Below are 19,381 nucleotides of genomic sequence, written 5' to 3'. Positions count from 1 at the left end.
CTAAATTCAAACTTAAATGCAAAGTGATGCAGAAAAAAATTAATACATATACATAATTTATCCTTGTGGATAGGGGAAATAGAATACTTCCCATGTATTCCTCTTTTAGTTGTAGAAGGTGACTAAAAGGGGAGGGAGTGGGGGGCTGGAAATCTTTCCCTCCAGTTTTTACTTTTCCAAAAGAAGAAACAGAAGGGGCCAAGTGAGGGTTTTCCCTCTTAGGCTCAGTCCTCTGTTCTTAATGCTACCTTGCTAACGTGGGAAGTGGTGAATACATATGTATGAAAAAACATAATTGAATATAAATATAAGCACTAAATGAAAGTTCCATGAATATAAAAGTCAACTCCATTGTCACTAGTCCAACAAAACCTGGGTTTGTAAGACATTTGCATATTTTACCAAAGTATGGGAATCAATGTTGCTAAAGGGACTTTACAGCAAATCAAATAAATCTTCCATCTCCTCCTTAGTTTCCCCACATTTCCTGGTTTTTGCCACTTTTGACATGTATACCATCTTAGTCATCCTCTCATCACTCATCCTATCCATGCATCCAAACCATTGCAGCATGCCCTCTACGGTTCTCAGAAGTGCTATTTCCATGATAGATTACTTTCGTAATGTTGACAAAAATCTGACCTTGAAAGTTAGTCTAATATTGGCCTCAATATAGTATCAAATAATCCTTCATATAGCTTTTCATGAATTTACAATAACATGTCTTATATTAACATATTCAATGGTAAAAAAGCTGCTGGCCACAACATTTGATTTCATAAAAAGGACAGTTATTTGATCTTGAAATACGTCACAGCCACCTTCATATGGCGCATGATGCATATTCACATAACAATACACTTACGTTCCATGCTAAGATCTTTAGCAGTAAAAACAAAATGTTGTGGCTGAAACATATATGTATTAGAAGAATAGAAACGGGAAGAGCAACTCCGACAAAGCAGATTTCTCTTGTCAAAGGGAAGACACAACTGACAATTTTGCAAGACAACCACAAACATGACGTAGTACCTCTTCTCATTTGGGGGGGACTAGGCGTGATCCCAATAACCTATGGAGGCAGACTGTCATGTAAGAGAAAAAGAGGGTTCATCAATAGGTAGTGTTTAAATATTAGATAAATTTGGAGGTTATATGTGAGTACTTCTAATTAGTTGAGACATGACCTTGCCTTTTCAAGGAGACTGTTATATGTGTTAGTCTCATGACTCAACACATCATCAGTATTTATTGGGACTCCACCTATATTAAAGAAGTAAGAAAACCTACAGTTTTGCAAATTGGCCTATCTTTCTTTTCTTTCACTTGTCCATCATTTCCCAAGTTAATTAGGCTGTGCCAGGAAGAGAGGCCACTTTCACTCACATCTACTCTTTAGCAGCACATCCAATAGCCTATCTAACATGATCTAATTACAATGAATGGTACAGCATTCTGTGACTTAAGTTACTGGCTCAAAGGATACAAATGTGAGTACCTCATCCTCTGGGGTATATTTTTCACATGCTTACTATCACTTTTATCATCACTTTACTTACTTCTAGCAGCATACTTAAAACCATTTTCATTGTAAAAAATGTGTGCCAAGGTCAACCACAAAACCAAGGGAAAGCTGAGATTTCAATGCAAGGAGAGGGCATAATGTTATTAAACGGTGCATTCTTAGTTGGTCAGATCCATCTCAAGCTCTAAGCTGATTCTTTCATACCTAAGAAATTGTAACCTACTTTAATGCAAAACACACAGGTTGCTAAAGATTCTAATTCAGCTCATGCCAATAATTCAGCCACTAAACAGCCACAGACTTTTGCAACATCCCTGCTCTACCTAAACACAAGTTTTGAAAAATTAAAGCTTCTAACAAGAATATTTATAGCATCTTACTTTCTAAATCCCTAATGATGGCAGCATGCTTTTTGGAGGATAACAATATCAAACGTTGTCTCTCCTCCCTTTCTTGCTCTGCCCTTTGTTTGGCTGTAACCTGGTGAAAGACAAAATACCCAAAGTGAGTTTTGTGAGGAATGACTCATTTTTGCCAACTGAATGTAGTAGAGGTATCTCGACTATGAACAAATTGCTACGAACCTATCGTTTCCAGAATGAGTAAAATTACCAGTGGTGTCCTGAAGGGCTTAAAGTTGAGGCCATTGCTATTCCTTATTGATACAAATGACTAGCCTAAAGACATATATCACTTGAATATTTCTTTGGATAAAGCACAAATTATGAAAGAAGCAAGGATATTCAGGATTGTAATCTCAGCTACAATATGAGAATGAATGAGAATATAAAAGTATGAGGTAAGTAAAAACTGAAGAGGTAAGTGTAAGGAAAAAATTAAGTTAGACAAGCCTGGAAAAGCTGTACAGTAGTTACAAATGATAAAGTGTGGAAGAGATAGAGAAAGCATCTTCAAGAACTTTTTGAATGATGGCAAAAGGGGTGTGTTAACTGGTACCATAGGATCAGAGGTAAGGAGAAAGGGGATCAAATTTATGAAATAAGAAAACAGAACAAAGGAGGAAATATGATGCATAATAAAGCTACTGAAGAATGGAAAAGATAGCAGTATAGATGGAATTGTGAGTGAGATGGTGAAGAACAGATATGAGACAGTTGTTTAATGGATATGAAATGTGTAAGGAATCATGGGAAATTGGTCAGGTGCTTGATGCTGGATTAAGGCAATTACTACTCACTTTGTGAAGGCAAGAGAAGGAAAAGTGAATGTATGAATTACGGAGGAATGAATTTCATCAGGACAGCAGGGAAGGTGGGATAATGATTCATCACGTCAAAAAGACTGGCGAACCCTTTGTTGGTGTAGAACAAGGTGGCTTTAGGATGGATGAGGTATGCAGATCAGATTTTTGCACTTATTGACATAGTAGATAATTCAGAAGAAAAAGAGGTTTATGCAATATTTATTGATTTAGAGAAGGCATACAATAAAGTGAAGAGTAAAGTGCTTTGGGGAAGTCAGACTTTATACAGTAAGCATAGACCACTGCTGAATGTTATTAAGAGCTTTTATAATAGAAGCAGTGCATGCATAAAGTGTAGTATGAGTGAATAAATAGCATCAATAAGGTATTCATTCTGTATCATCACCTTATTTAATGAATAATCATATCAATAATTTGGCATCAACATGTATGTGTGAAATCACCATCTACTCTAATTTAATGCAGTATGCACGACCATTTTGTAGTTGCCCTGTGGGCTAAGAAAACACTGAAGATAAAATTGAGCTGTTTAGTGTATATTCCTCCCGACCTTGACCTATGTAGCTGAAACATGGACATGAAATGAGCCATAGAGGTCAAGAATCCAGGCTGTGGAAATCAGCTATTTGATAGGAGCATGTGGAATGAAGAGAGAAATGATAGGGTGTATGAGAGATGTGGTATAGTAGGGAGTGCAAAGGGAATGAATAGTGGAGTGGTAGAGTAGGTGAAATGTGGAAAGAATGCTAGGCAGGCAGTTTATAAAGGGTGAATGATTGTATGATGAAAAGGGCTGGCGTGAGAGGGAAGACTACCCGTGACAAATAGAAAGAAAGATTACTGGAGGGAGAGAAATGATGGGAAAATGTGTGGAATGATGTATGCAAGTGAGGCATGTAAGGACAGGGATAAGTGAAGACTCTTTTTCTATGGCTAACCCCTTAATGGGATTTCCCAGAGGGAACAGGCATTAGAGATACTGAAAGACAGATAGATGGTGCTTAATCACTATATGTACTATGCAACACCTTACCTGATTTTGCACTGCCAAATATTCCATATGGGATGCATAAGCTTCACAAAGAAGATGCACCTGCTCTTGTTCCTCCAATGATATGCACAACTGTAAACTTGGGTGCTTGATGCCTCCGGAATGTACAAGATGATGCTGCAATAACAAAGGATGTGAAATTAAGGAGCATCATATTTAAGACCTTTTTATATGCTGATATATCCAAAGTTTATATTGAGAAAAGAACTCTTCTTTAGATATTTCTCACCGTAACTCAAACATCTTAGACAAAAATAATGTAGTCTATGTTTGAAGTCAATCCAAAAATAATAATTTTAGCTGCTAAGACCAACTTCCAGTACAACTATACAATAGGAAGAAGAAAAATTTCAAGGAAAGAAGAAACTGTATAAGTCTGGATCATTTAATAAATTTCCAAGGTTGCTTCCTTCAGTTTGAGCATTTATGTTCTGGTCTGAGATAGTTTACTTTGATTTACAAGCCACAACTTTTTATGGTCAAACAGAATTAGTTACCTACATAATTCATCTATCAGTTTTTCCTAACCTTTCTCCTGTAAAGCATATACTCAATTTATCTGACTCTGCCTGCAAGTAATTACATCACCTAAAAGTAGTCATGTATGGGTTCTGGGGCAGAATGATAAATAAAAACTAGTTATCTTACTGGTGTTCCCAGATACTGCCTGCAAGTGTTAACACCACAATAGGGAGGTCTCTTTTGATGAAGCTGAATCATTATCAACAGGTTGTTGAGGGCCTTCTCACCTAACACTGCTCTCACATAAAGCTCAGCTTCAGAGCTGCAGGAGCCTCATAAAAGATAGGTTACCTGCCTCAGCTATCATCCATCTTGATCCATTATTTTGGTTTAAAAATAACATTGTTTTTCTTATCAGATAGCTAACTCAACCTCATCATCCATCTTTTTACTTGGCCCTACCATTCTCTTAGCTATTTTCAACTCATTTTTGTCAGCCCTGGATAGCGGAAATATATATGATACAGAAATATAAGTGTGTCTAAATATGTCATCCTTAGGGACAGGGTAGAAAATATTACACATATATAAGCAAAGGACCCCTTTAACTCCTCTCTACTCTTTTGCCTCTTTTTACTACACTATTCCTTTTTCTTCACTTCTCCCCATTAAATTCTTCACACTTCTTCTGTTCATAGAAATAAGATATGATATTTTATGAAATTTGAAGCTACCTTTGGAGAGCAAAGCTTAAGCAAATTAAGAGCTTTGCCACAGATGAAAGCTTCCTGTAGCACATCTCTGAGGAATGGTGGGACATGTGACTGATCACGCAGGGTATAGCCATTTGTCCAGTACTTCCTGTCACGTTTCAGTAATGATGCTCCATCAACATCAATCATAAATTCCAGTCCAGGATCAGAGCACACTCCTTCATATATCCAGTCCTCCAAATATCTGTATCAACGAAAGAAAGTAAAAAAAAAAATAGATGAATGCATGATTCACCTAATGCCTGTGCCTATGACACACACTTGTTGTAATAAGTTTTTGAATGATCTTATGCATCTAATCAGTCTTAGTAATCTTTTAACAACATTAATTGTTTCCACTGATCAATGCATTATGTAAGGAAAGGTTACATACACCACTTCCTTAATATATGTCTTATCATGTGTATATGAAAAATTTTATTTCACTTATATGATTTTGTATAGTTTTATAAAAATGGGGATCTCATTGAAATAACACAGTTGAGTCACTTAAACTTACCTGAAGAAAGGTGCACAGGAATTTTTGAAAATGGATACAAGCAACAATAGACAAGCTCGATCCTTCGTTACAATAATTTGATTAAGTAACTCGCCAAGGAGGTTAAGACCTCGAAACATTTCTTGGTGACCTCCAATAAGTGATGTGTGCTGTGAGCAATCAGGCTCTTGAATATATGTTGCCTTTGTATTAAATATAGGACCAGATGTTTCTTTAACTTTATCACAGTTTGGAGTGACATTACACAAGTGGGCAACAAATCTGATTTTCTTTACTAATGGTTGGGCTTTCTGCTGAAGCTTAGAAAGATGAGTTTCTCCACTTAGGGAAAATACCATGCCTCTGAAAGTCATATAAACCTTGATTAATAATTTCACTTTGCACGTAAGTCAAATGTACATGTATTACAAAATTTCAGAACATACAAAGGAAACAGGGTTTATAACATATAATTCCCTAAGCACATGAAAATAAATTACATTCGAATTAAAAGTAACATGATAGCTCTTTTTCTTATATGTCATATCTTACAGGCAATGAGAGAACTGATATGTTCAAAAGGGAATACCAGAGAGAACAAATCAGAGGAAAGTCTGGTAATGAAGGGATCCTAATCCTTAATACATAACAGCCACCGAAGATATCTCATAACAGACTTAATTTGAGCAAAAGACTTTCAAAACAATTTTTTACAGAATACTGTTATGACTAATATAAAATAATTATGAACGAATTTACAACATTGTTGAGAGATGAAAAGTGAAGACAGCTGTAGGTTAACAGCTGATGAGAAAGGTTGATGAAGCAATCATTCTTTTAATCAGTAAACAACCGGTAACATTTCTAACTTCATAAACACAGTTGTCTCTGACCCAGCAAGGAATCCCACCTCCTTGTTGGTTCACCTTACCTTGGATGTCACAGCCCTATTTACCATCACCTGATCATATGAATAGACGTGCACTGCCCTTTGATGGACTTTACGTCCCTTGTACTTTGCAAAGGTATTATTGCAAGGCGGGCAGGAGGGAGGGCAGTCATCAGGTGCCCCAACCCCCCAGTACTGTGTTCAGCACCCGACATGCAGAGGCCAGCTTGAACATCTCTCCCCCAAGAGATCTTAATGAACTGTTCAGTATATACATTTAAATCAACCATTTTTGTCCCTAAAACTTCCTGATTCCATTCACTTACTTTATGATACATTACCCAATTAAATCATTTATTTCAACCAATCAGCAATCCTCTTAATACCCTCAATTCACCTGCTCAGTTTCAGCTAAGCTGGTAAACACTCTCCAACAACCACTGTCACGTCTTAACCTTGAAGATTTGTATTCATCTTCTACACTAAAACTCTTCCACCACAGTGTTTTACTCTAATAATAGCTGTCAGAGTATACTCTCCCATCTCAATTTTTGTCATTCAAATTTCAGCTGTTCACTGGTGTTTGGTTTAAGTAAACTCTCGTGTTTCATTATTCTTGCAATTATATTCTTTTTATGTCCTGAATAACTCAACTTCAGTGACTTCTACAACCTCTTCCTTCATACTCAATTTAGATATTTTGTAGTTTTGTTACATAACTCTGTAATTGCCTAAATCAAAAGGGCATTAACAATCCTAAAATTCAGCTCAACTCTGCATTTACCAAACTTCACAACTGCTGTTTAATGGGCAATAGAAAGGTGGAAGGGGAATATACCTTTTCTAAACAGTTTTAGGGAAAATGATACTGCTCTAAATTATGAATTTTACCCATAAGTGAAGACTTTCCCCATCCTACTAGGCATAAAAACTTCTTCAATTTGAAAAAATCACCTGTACACCTGAAGAACATTTGATATTGCGACTGAAAATGCACGAAACACTGATCCTTGTGTCAGCACCTGCTGAGTGTCAAACCTTGGAGTTGCACTAACAGTCTCCAACCTTGAAAGAAACATTCAGTTTAGTAAAATGAACAAAGAGGTACGGTTTCATATGGTTAGAGGATAAAAGAGCAATAGGAGTGGGTGTGAACCATGCAGACTTCATCTGTGGGGAACTGAGAACACCATAATAAAAGACCAGTATATATTAAGTAATTGTAGATCACTTTAGTCAAAGACATATCTGTTTCAAAACAAAAGGATTTGGAACAACATGCTTAAATAACAACCAAAGATTTAAGTCCTATTGTTTGAAAGGCTCACTATAACTGTATATATATTTTCTTTTCATCACATCATACTTATTTAACTTTTGCTTTACTTAAATGCATGTACTGACATACTGTAACGTAAACTCACTATGTTAGTATGGAGGAGTGACAGAGTGAATATATAAAGAAATGAAAGGAAGATGTGATGCTACAAAGAAAGTAACTAAGCAAAAGTTTAAGTACTAAGGAGGTAATGGACACATGAGGAAAATTATTGTAAGTATACACTTGAAAAAGGTGAGCAATGAAAAATACAAAGATAGAACATTAGATGGCATGATCCCAGAAGATCAGAGGACAGGAAGGTGTTCTGAAAAGACCAAAGGACATGTGTATATATCACTGTATATGCTGGTTTTGTATGAAATACTCAATTGTACACCAAAAGCTGTACAAGATATAAAACTGAAAATACAGTAGATCCCATGCAGAGTAACTGCTCTTGCTATTTTGTGTATAAATGATATAATAATGAGGTAAATGAATACTTGGTAGTGAAATACAACAAAACTCTGACAAAAAAAAAAGACATTACCTGCGCACAAGTGTGCCACACTCCACAAAGGGCATCAGAGAGCCATGAAGATGTTCAGGGGCTACCCCTGGGTAGCACAGACCTTCCTTCACAAAAAAAGTTCCAGACTCCTAAGGAAAATAAAACAAGAATCAATATCACAGTGAACAATGTTAAAAATGCTTCATGATAAAAATCTGTATAAATCAATTATTCACATATTTTTTCATATATGAAAACAATGCCAAAAAAAGTCTTCCATCCTCAAGGCACTTGCAATTATGTTTTGTAGTCAAGGCAAACTCGATAAAATATCTAATTAGGAACCCAATGTCTGAAACAAAAAAGTAAGCATACCAGCTTCAAGGAATCATTAACCATTGTCAGCAGCTGCCAATCTCTTTCTCACACACTCCAACCTCTGAATGGACACAAGTATCTACAGCTCAGCCAACTGGCCATATTGTGTAAATAAGTTGACGAAGGAAGTGAGATTTCTGGCAATTTTTACCACAATTACCTTAAGTATGGAAAAATTTTCTCTTTTTCAACAAAGGTGTGTGATGTTACCATGGCTGTTTACTGTGTTTCAGGATAGTGTGGTGAGGGAGGCAAATGTGAGGGCTTTGGAGGGAGAGGTGGATCTGCAGTTTGCTAGTGGTAAGGGGCCTGGGAGAAGAGAAAGTGGGGTTTGCTGTTGACAAGGTTCTAATGGCAGACTCAAGTGAGAAACTGTAGAAATTGGTGACTATATATTTTTTGTCTGTTCCTAGCGCTGCCTCGCTGGGGGAATGCTATTTCGTGTGTGGCTGGGTGGCGATGGGAATGGATGATGGCAGTAAGTATGGATATATAGATGTGTATATATGTATATGTCTGTGTATGTATATGTGTATATATATATATGTTCAAATGTATATGTATGTATGTATATGTGCGTGTGTGGGCGTTTACGTATATACATGTGAATGTGGGTAGGCTGGGCCATTCCTCGTCTGTTACCTTGCACTATCTCGCTAACATGGGAGACGACGGTTAAGTATGATGAAAAATATATATTTGGAAGCATGTATGAGAGGAGAAAATTGAGAATAACATTAATAAAAGTTAGGTTCATAAGTTTAAACGGTGAAAGAGACAGGTTGGTTGGAATCTGAGTATGAATGGAGGGAACCTGTATGAAATGGAGTGTTTTAGATACTTAAGAGTAGACATGGTAGCAAGTGTAACCATGGGAGATGCATTAAGCCAAAGTGTGGGCAAGGAGGTTAAGGTCCAGAAAACATTGAGAGTGTGGAAAGAGATTTCACTGTTTGTGAGGGCAAAGATGGGGATGTTTGACAGAATAGTAGTCCTGGAGGTGTTGTATAGATGCAAGGCATGGGATGTCCTGGAAATGAAATATTCAGACAGTATGTACTGTGAATAAGGATGAACGAATAAGAAATAAGTAATGATCAGATAAGAAAAAGATGTATTAATAAGAAGAGATATGTTGAGAGAGCTAAGGAAGTTGTACTGAAATGGTTTCATCATGTAGAGGGGACACACACACACACACACACACACAAACATATGTCCTTTACTGCTACTCTAAGTAAAGGATTATTATTTTGTAACTGTCACAGAAAATCACTATTATCATGTTAATATACCCCCTATCATTTCCTCAACATCAATAGCTATATAAACCTGTCAAATTAGTTTTCATCATCAGCTGCTTTTACTAACAAATTTTCCCAAATATTTTCTAATAATAATATTTTTTTGTCTAACTGCTTCTCACACTTAGTAATTACTAAGGTATTATCTGGAACAAAAGAATAGGCTCATTTCCACATGTCCACTCTATAGCTGTCATGTATAATTTTCCCCTTACCTTTACATATAAGTACTGTTCACCCATACTGCATCTCATCTTGGGTCATATTAACATCAAATACCAACATCAAAGAGCCTGACTAACCAGTCAACAATGTTATAACTCTCTTTGTCAAGAAACTCAACTGTAATCTCAACCACTCCTGCCACATTTCAGTTTGTGTAAGGCTTTCAATACTTCCTCTGTTATTCAGCATACAATTCACAAGGAATCTATTACTTGGTTTGCCCCCTCATCCCAGTTATACCTCATCACAACCATAACATCTAACACATTCACCAGGCCCTCATGATACTCATTTTATACTCATTTAATTCTTCATTGTCATCCCTAGTTTAGGAAACAATTAACTCCATCTGGAATGTTACAAACAGTTACTGTTGCTTTTAAGATAGCTCTCACCACTGATCATTAAGAGTATTTGATAAACAAATGTCTAAGCCTTTGAAACTGAACTATACCTAAATGTAAACAACAAGTTTTAAATTAAAATTTTTTTATTGTAATTCAAGAAGTGATAAAACTCTAAAAAAAGATGGAACAACTATTTGTGACAACTTACTGCAGACCAAGGAAAACTAAGTGAGGGTACACCAATCATGAGATTCAAGAGGTCTTGACATAGTTCCTTCATAGACTTCACATGAAGAACGGGAACATAATGACCTCCTAAACTTCCCCAAAGCTCTTGGTACAACATCCAAACACTGAAAGGTCACAAATCAATGTCAATTCACTTATGTGGCATAATTAAGCCACTCACAGTTTATTTTCTCTAAAAGCAACAAGAGAGCATGATATTTCATCCATGATGTATACCTACATGAGAGAGAAAGAAGGATCACCAACGTACTTACTAGCAACTACAACTGCAGATCTGGCATAGTATCGAATCATGTCCTCTGCCATCACCCACTTGTAGTTATCTACCTTAGGTTGATCCAGTACTTTCCTGAGCCAGTTGTCAAGGTTTTTTTTTGAAGATTTCAGCACAAACTCCAGATAAATTCTGTATCTCAATGGGCAGAACATTGAAAAGCCTCTCTATTTTTCAAACAGGACTCTGGTATATTTTTGCCCACTACCTTTTTGTTGAACTTCCAGGCATATTTGTCAATTTGATCAGTTTTCTTTTTTGAAATAAGAAGATTTTTAACTGCAAAATGTTCACTTTTTGACTTTCTATTTGCTGCCATGTATACATATCATATTACTTCCTCTTCTTTTAGAGCTGTATGTTTAAAGTTCTTTTAGCAATTCAAGACCATCCAGATGTTCCATTCCTCTGTTTTACTTTTAAGGTGTTTCGGGATGCCACTTTAGAATAACTATGATGAATATTTTGCCATGAGGCTAGGCTAGCTCAGGGCACTTGCAGTGTATCTTGATTGTTTCATAGTACTCATGTTGTCTGTTGCCACAAGCATTTTGCCATTTGTTTAGTCCTCACTGAAAATTATTTTTATTCACTTCTTGAAGATTTTTGATGATAAAAACATCAATGCATTTCTCCATCTTTCTTGCTGGGCTTTTTGATACCTTTTTGGTATATTACACAGAATTCTTGTCAATCTAATTATTCTTTTTTCTTATGTACTGGAATTTTTAAAAACTAGAATTTCTTTTTAATCCCTTCCAATCTGTTGTTATGGATAAATAATCATACACCATTCTCTCTGTTTCCATTCTCTCAAGTTTAATTGTAAATTTTTTCTGAAGTCTCTCCTGAGTATTACTTTCAAATGGCTTAGATGTGTCATACAACAGACAGGCATTAAATTTTGCTGTATATTTTCTTTCATAACTGTTCACTGTTTCCCACCTTAGTGAAGTAAAGCCAGAAGCAAATGATTGACCCTAACATGAAAAATCCTCTTTTGCATCCTTCATTTGTTCCTTTTTCAATTTTCTTCTAATATCCAGTATTTTCTGTCTTTTTATAACTTCCTTTTTCTGCTATATTCTCTTTAAATAAGTATTAAACTTTTAGCTATTTCTTTTAACCTCAAAAATTTGCTGTGTTGGTAATCAATTGTTTTTTGCCTTTAAAAACTTTTATACTTTATGTGTAATCAGAATATTAATCTTATTCCATTTGTATGTTGAAATAAGAGTCATTTAGTTTACTAATAACTCTCTGGTCTAATTATGTAAAAATAAAGTGGGATTTTTATCATAATGATGTGCAGAGTTACATTCTTTTTGAAAACATTTATAGATTACCTCACAGCACTCCTTCTTCATGTTACACTATGTGAAACTCAAACTAGTTTTGCAATTAACAATATCCTTTGCTTTCCAATATTTCTTTTAACCCCATGCTTCACATCCCAATTCTAAGCGTATTAAACTGGTTTATCCCACTCTTTTACTCATCCTTATTCTTTTAGTTGCTTTCTTAAAGACAAGCAAAGGACCTACTATGACAGCTAAAACTTTATGAAAAATACTTAGGTAAAGGTAGGAAATATTACTGATGGTTTTTAAACTGCAAAATACAAGGATATAAGTTCACTCTATCTTTCAGTAACATCATGCAAATCATCTTGCTTATATATGGATATATAAGGAAATCAGGAGTGATATTAGGACAGTAATACAGATCACACAACAAAGCCTGAGATAGATGTAAAGACAGACAGGCATGGATATGACAAAGTTCAACAGAATTTAATATTTTTAAAGTATATGTTACAACATCAGTACAAAATAATCAGCTTGGCAAATGAAAATAAAGGCAATTCACAAGTCAGGTATAAGGCAGAAACTAATTTCACAGAAGTAATGACATGGATAATTTCAGTAGGTTCAGTGGTCACAATGATGTTTTTGATGGCAAAGCTAAAAAATCAAATCAACATTATTATTCAATATTAAAAGAGTAAATCAATTTACTTGTGTGAAGACTCTGGTCCTGATTCAGTCAAGTATAATTTCTCTTTAGTTAAAGGAATATGGTCAAGAGTCTCCCAGGTGCGACGGGAGGTTAAAGGCGGGCCTTGAAGTACAGCTTCCCATATATCTCCAATATCTTCTTCAGGTGTTTGGAGGCAGGCTGCTCGGGATGATGCATACCCTTCATCACTTCCAACCTAAAATTTAATACTTTAATGTATACCACTGTATATCCAAAATTTTCCACCACAATTCTGAGCTAAATCTATGTTATAGATTCTGCTATAAATATTAAGGCAATTCATGCAGTCTCTTATGCTACAGATGCAATGAATGTCCCCATCCATATCCTTCACTGCCTTTCCTATTCATCTTTGTCTTCTCTTGCTTCAACACTCTCACCCAAATCATATTCTTTCAGTAATTTTTCTTACACAAAATATTTCTACATATGATGGAAGAGAAGAACAAAATAGTTTAAATGACTATGAGGGGAAGTGAATGAAAGGTTGAGAAAGGTTGTGCTGGATATTAGAGTTGTCAGAGTGGAGAACAGTGTAAGGAAGAATGGATAAGAGTTCCAGAAGGGAATGGCCATCAGATATATAGATAGATAGATCTATAAAGCTCTGGAATGGCCATCAGATATATAGATAGATAGATCCATAAAGCATCTGAAATTCACTTGTATTTGTATTTTTCCTTACTTATCATTTTCATGTTCCAGTGTCTCAATGTGCATCCTCTAAATAACTTATGTTAATGAACTTTGGACGCATTATACATCCAGAACTTTAAAATTTCACTAGAAATTCAACTGTTGGTCTTTATACATTTCATGGTTTGAAATATTTGTAAACCTTTCCTGCACATTATTTAGTCAACAGATTAATGTATAAAACATAACCAAAAATATAATCACAAGGTATAATTATAAACATGCTAGATGTAATACCATCTGAAAAAAAAAAAAAAAAAAGCTTTCATGGCAATGATAACAGCCATCATGGTAGGTAATAGATGCAGCAAATGATGATTTACCATTCAGTTTTTGTGTAACTTTGGGTCTAGCCCACTTTCATTAAAGATGAAGCGAAAAACCTCATCATGCAACCAAATCCAGTGGTTTTAAAAAAGAGTATGACAGGTGATCACTTACCACACATATAAGAATATTTTTGTATAACTCAGGACTGTTACACAATATGACAAAAAAAATGAGTATTAGGATGAGTATTTGGACAAGGAGTAAGCAGAAAGTTGAGGTATGAAAGAAAGACTTCATTGTAGGACTGCATGATCAGAGATACATTAACAAAAGGTTAAAAGAAATAGAGACAGACCATGTGTATGAAAAGGAGAAGGTGTGGCAGTGAAAAAAAATCAAAGTTAAAATATGCTTCAACTGGATGAACTAGAGCCTCAGTAAAATGCGCTGAACTGTAAGACTTACGGCACTTGGAGATGGTAAGGGCAAGGTAGTGGGAAGATGGCTGAAATGACTGTATCCCTGGGCATTGCTAGGCAACTCAGGTATGGACAATACTGCATCTGGGGACATCTCTCCACAATGATTCTGCAGCAAGGCTCCCAGTGCTCTGAGGAAAATTATTTGTGCTACTGTTCAATCATCACTTAATGTACAAGGATATTTACCAATGATTTTCCCATTCACAAATTATACACTGTTGGAAATTCATGACTATACTCATGTTTAAAACAGAATTGTTTAAATATTATTTTGTAAATCCAGTATGCATATAACTTTTGTTAACAGAATATTCATTAGAGAACAAGCAGAATTCCAACTTAAAGATTAATCTACATTCCTTTAAAATCTTGTACATATTAATCTATCTCAATTTTAAAATTTTAAAATTGAAAAACAATTTCTGAACACCAATGTCAATGCACAATACTGCTTTAAAAACCTTTTACAAATGTACTCTCTCTGCTTTTCTACCTGAAAGTTGTCTTTCTACCTCTATCCCTATTTATTTAAGTACTCTCTTCTGACCTTTTTTCTCATAAATTGATAATGCTGTAATTTTCTGCACAGAGTGAGTAATGTTTATTCAATCATGCCAGATTAGTTACTCAGACTTTTACTGGACTTTTCAAAGTTAGCCGACTTGTGCATAGTGGCTTACAGAACATCCTGATTACCGATGACAGGTGACAGACACTAATCTATTACAGGCAGAGATGATGAAGCTGTCGACAGAAGCTTCTGCAGCTGTTCTTTAAAATCAGTTATGAGAAAATGTGTTGAATGATTCTTGTGGATGGAGGCTTTGGTTTCACTACATTATACAGAGTAGCTAGAGAGTGGATGTGAACAACTTAAGGTCATTTTTCAACTTCAGGCACTACCTTACTAATGTGTACAACAGAACACAAGTATGAAAATTCTAATCCAAGAGAGGTTCTTAGATTACAGTACATGTTTATAAAGAAATATTTTTGGCTTCCGTTTATGTTGTTTTCAATGAATGACAAACCCTTTATTTAATGAAAACAAGCCAACCTGCTTTTCAGAAAAGAGGTCATGTGAGTATAAAAATCATGAAAAAATTGCCTTCAATTTTAGAGAAAACTAAAGAATAAATGTTCTAGGTAACCTATGAACATAACCAAAATCTTTTCATGAGGATAATTCAGGTGCTGCATGGTTAAAAATAATCATTTATGCATTGTAGTCTCAAAATCATAAACATCTCATCGTAAAAAGCCAAGGAATTATAGAAACAATTTGAAAATAGTGAGTTTTTACACTCCAAACATAAGAGATGATTTGCCTATATAATTTTCTATCTTGAGAAAAATACACATGCTATATGAACGTTGATTAAGAGTAAATATGAATCAACAACAACAAACATAAACAGTAAAAAGAGAATGACTGTGTGATACTCATAGCCATACATGGCTCAAGAGGGAAGTTTCATGCTAAGCCCAACCTACTATGTCAGACTGCAGAAATGTGCAAGGGAAGGTGAGTTATTGAAACAGCAGAAAGTAGGCAACTGCTTGTTTGAAAGCAAAATTACCTAAATTTAACATCACTGTTCTTTGTTAGTACAGAGGCTAAAACTAAGCATAAGATGTGATATTATGACAAATAAAGGGAAAACCAGTGTGTGATATACTTGGGTGAAAAAACTAAATTCGGGTACATAAATGTTGACTGATATTGTAAGTTCTCATCTACTGTGCTACTTTCCACCAAAGGTTTTAGCAAGTCCACAATACTTATTAATAGCCAATGATCCTAATTAAAAACATCTTAGTAACTAACCCAACATCATGATGTTCAGTGTTTTTAAGAGAGACAGTAATGGAAGCAGCAATAAACTTTTCTCATGTTCTTATAACAGACAGAAGTTATTAGGAACCTTAGGTAGAAGCTTCTGCAAACACTGTGCTTGAGCAGCACTCTGCCAGTGGCCTGTTCAAGGGGAGGTGCTAAAGGCTAAGAAGCAGCACTGGAGTTCATTAGTTATGGAGACTCTAATGTCATCAGAGATATATATGTATATAGATATAACAGAGAATGGTCAATAAGCAAAAGTAATAATAGAAATGAAATATTAGTTCCTAATATACTGAATGAATAATTTTGCTCTGCTAAAATTTTTATTGATTAAATGATAACTTACCCATCACATGATTCACTCTGACTTTTCCCAAGGAGTAATGGGCTAATCCCTGTCCCAGGTGGTGCTTTGCTAAGATCCATCAGGGTTTCAATTCCGAAAGGAGAGGCATTCTTCTTAGATCCACTTTCTTCAATTAAAGAGGATGGTAGACAAAATATCTCAGGGGGGAAGTGCATGTAATATGGCCTATACTCAGCAGACTGCAGGAAAGTGTCACCATACTGCAGTGGGCCAGATGGCAGGAAACAAGGCTGACTCTGGGATAACCATGCAAATAATGAATGTTAACTGCAAAATTCATGTAATTTAATGAGACAATAAAATGTACTGTGCACAAAGATTTTTCTTTTAATCCTTATTCTCTGTCTTTTATCTTTGATTTATAGCTAAATCAAAATGCTTTTAGGTGAATTCTGATGGAAAAATGGAAAAATTATCCCTATGAATGACATGAGTAGCTTCTCTAATGGGCAATGCATCAGACCTGAATTCTAACTCATCTAATAAAGTGAATTGATGGGTTATAAGTTGGCAGGTGATCTTTGACATCCTCAAGTACTCAAGCTTCACAATGTCATTTGTCGTATACCTTAAAATATGTAACCTTAAAATAAACAAACATTAATTCTTACCTTCCCAATATGAACAATTCTAGGTGTTATCTGAGCAAGACTGGCATTCTTCTTTGTATCCCCACCACATCCTTTGAGGGCCACAAGAAACTTCAGAACATTTCTCACATCACTGCCTGCCTCCAAATGACCTGATGGAATTTAAAGTGCCCATTGAAGTAGAGGGAAATAAATATGAAATGAATATCATTTGAATTACTAAAAGGAGGGGACTCTGCCTGTGAAAAACATCATGATTCTGTCAACCTGTATGTGAGTGAATTTAGGAATATCAAAATTATGGGAAGGAAAGCAACATAAAGGCAGAGCTCTACTCATAGGAGTTTGACAGGGGCCACAGGGTGGTGATGGAGGAAGGGCAGAGATGGAGCAAAAGTGGTGAAAGAGCAAGGATGGTACAAAGTGAGTGAGACAGAGCAAGATTGGTGCAGAGTAAGGGTGATATAGAGAGAGGCAGGTGCAGAGTGAGGGTGATGTCACAGAAGAAACACAGAAAAAGGAGGCATGAGGAAACAGCAGTCTTATCATGAAATGTGTCAGAAAAATAAAAGAAGTTATTGTAATACTTCTGCACATACAAAAAGATGTAAAGAGTAAATATGATAACTTAAGGATTATCAATTTATTACTTACACGAAGAGATAAACATGAAAGATTTATGGCAAAATCTAAGGTGTGCATCAAACTTACTTTACAAGAATATCAGTTAGAGTTTAATGAGAAATGGACAAAAATATGAATCTAACATTTATCCACCTCAAGGCTAATGTCAAAAGTATCTTAAAATACGGTAAAAAGGCAAAGCTACTACAGCATCTAAGGGACTCTGCAACAGGACTAGATGACTGTTAAAATCAAAAATGGGCAGCATGTGATGGGATAAATGATATTAAGAAAAGGTTGCTCAATTGTTTGAAAGTATACTATCCTATGGAAAAATGACGAACTGTAACAAGCTGGATAAGCCAAATGTATTAAAATGTCCATACATACCATGTTCTTTAAGAAAATGTAAGCACCTGTCTAGGGAGTTCCCATCATCATATCTGCGATGCTGACGTAACACATATGTCTGCCATATGACCTCTTCTAATTCAGTGAGTTTCACTGTTGAGTTTTCTTTTTCATAATCTGCCAAAATTGAAAACCACTTATCAAGTTGAGGATCTTACATCTTTGTGAAATAAAAAATTATTTCATACTTATGCAGATGTTGGTGACTGAATTTGGGAGATTGTATGAAAGGAAATTGAGAGTCAATGTGAATAAAAGCAGACCAGAGGGACTGGGTAGTTGGAGATATTATATCAATAAATAATGCTTTAGTGAATAAGTTAACCTGCCTAATTTTAAAGAGTGGAGCTAGATAATGGATGAATTGAACAATGTTTTATCAATGCTTACTTTTCATAAAATATATACACCAAAGTAATGGAAAGCAGGGTTGACAGTTTGATTTGATGAGTAAATGACGAGAATATTCATAATATAAGAATTATCATCTTATGTCCATGTGCACGTTACTCAGATTTATTCATTTACGCTCAAATGGAGCAATTCCAAGTGCAGCAGAAAATAAGCACCATACCTTTCCTATGTGATAGTAAGATGGAGTACACTTTTTTTTTAAGTCTTCTCTGAAGATCATCTTCCTTTCTTTTGTTACGAAAATATATCCCATCACGAAAATCTTGACAATAGTGTGCAACTAACTGATTCACAAGACTAATCGTACTGTCAACAGCAGGTGTAGTATGCACTTGCAAGACACTAACAGTGTCCCCAGGTCTTGCTCTTTTAGAGGCATCATTCTGGGAATCATCCTCATTACCACTTGTTTCTCTCTGATGTAGTAGTATCTGCATTGTATCTGATGCCACAGAGAGATCTGAAAGGAAAGATGGAAAAAAAATTATATCCTTAAGCCTCTTTCCACAGCCTGATATGAAATATGCACAATTCTCCTGCTTACCCTTAGAAAAATGAACATACTTGTAGCCAGAATTTCTGTATATGTAACCAGCTTGGTCTCCACACAGAAATAGCTTTGCATGAGAGTG

The 19,381-nt window shown here is 35.4% G+C and overlaps 1 protein-coding gene across 6 annotated transcripts in view; it reads right to left on the bottom strand.

Annotated features, from left to right (window-relative positions):
• The window catches only part of Grip163 (gamma-tubulin complex component 6), a 94,425-nt gene that overhangs the window by 27,208 nt on the left and 47,836 nt on the right, over window positions 1-19,381 (bottom strand). For all 6 annotated transcript variants that reach the window (XM_071678100.1, XM_071678101.1, XM_071678097.1 and 3 more), the window contains exons 2-14: window positions 18,910-19,209; window positions 18,315-18,452; window positions 17,322-17,452; window positions 16,690-16,946; window positions 14,484-14,628; window positions 13,031-13,227; window positions 10,698-10,842; window positions 8,275-8,384; window positions 7,358-7,468; window positions 5,536-5,877; window positions 4,998-5,220; window positions 3,784-3,918; window positions 1,906-2,005 (exon numbers count right to left, since the gene is read on the bottom strand). In XM_071678100.1, the coding sequence (XP_071534201.1) occupies window positions 1,906-2,005; window positions 3,784-3,918; window positions 4,998-5,220; window positions 5,536-5,877; window positions 7,358-7,468; window positions 8,275-8,384; window positions 10,698-10,842; window positions 13,031-13,227; window positions 14,484-14,628; window positions 16,690-16,946; window positions 17,322-17,452; window positions 18,315-18,452; window positions 18,910-19,186 (2,311 nt within the window). In that variant the 5' untranslated portion in view covers window positions 19,187-19,209. The remainder of the gene's footprint in view (window positions 1-1,905; window positions 2,006-3,783; window positions 3,919-4,997; window positions 5,221-5,535; window positions 5,878-7,357; window positions 7,469-8,274; window positions 8,385-10,697; window positions 10,843-13,030; window positions 13,228-14,483; window positions 14,629-16,689; window positions 16,947-17,321; window positions 17,453-18,314; window positions 18,453-18,909; window positions 19,210-19,381) is intronic.

The sequence above is a fragment of the Panulirus ornatus genome, chromosome 27 (assembly GCF_036320965.1).
Source record: "Panulirus ornatus isolate Po-2019 chromosome 27, ASM3632096v1, whole genome shotgun sequence".
NCBI lineage: Eukaryota > Metazoa > Arthropoda > Malacostraca > Decapoda > Palinuridae > Panulirus > Panulirus ornatus.
This window is presented reverse-complemented; position numbering and strand designations above follow the sequence as displayed.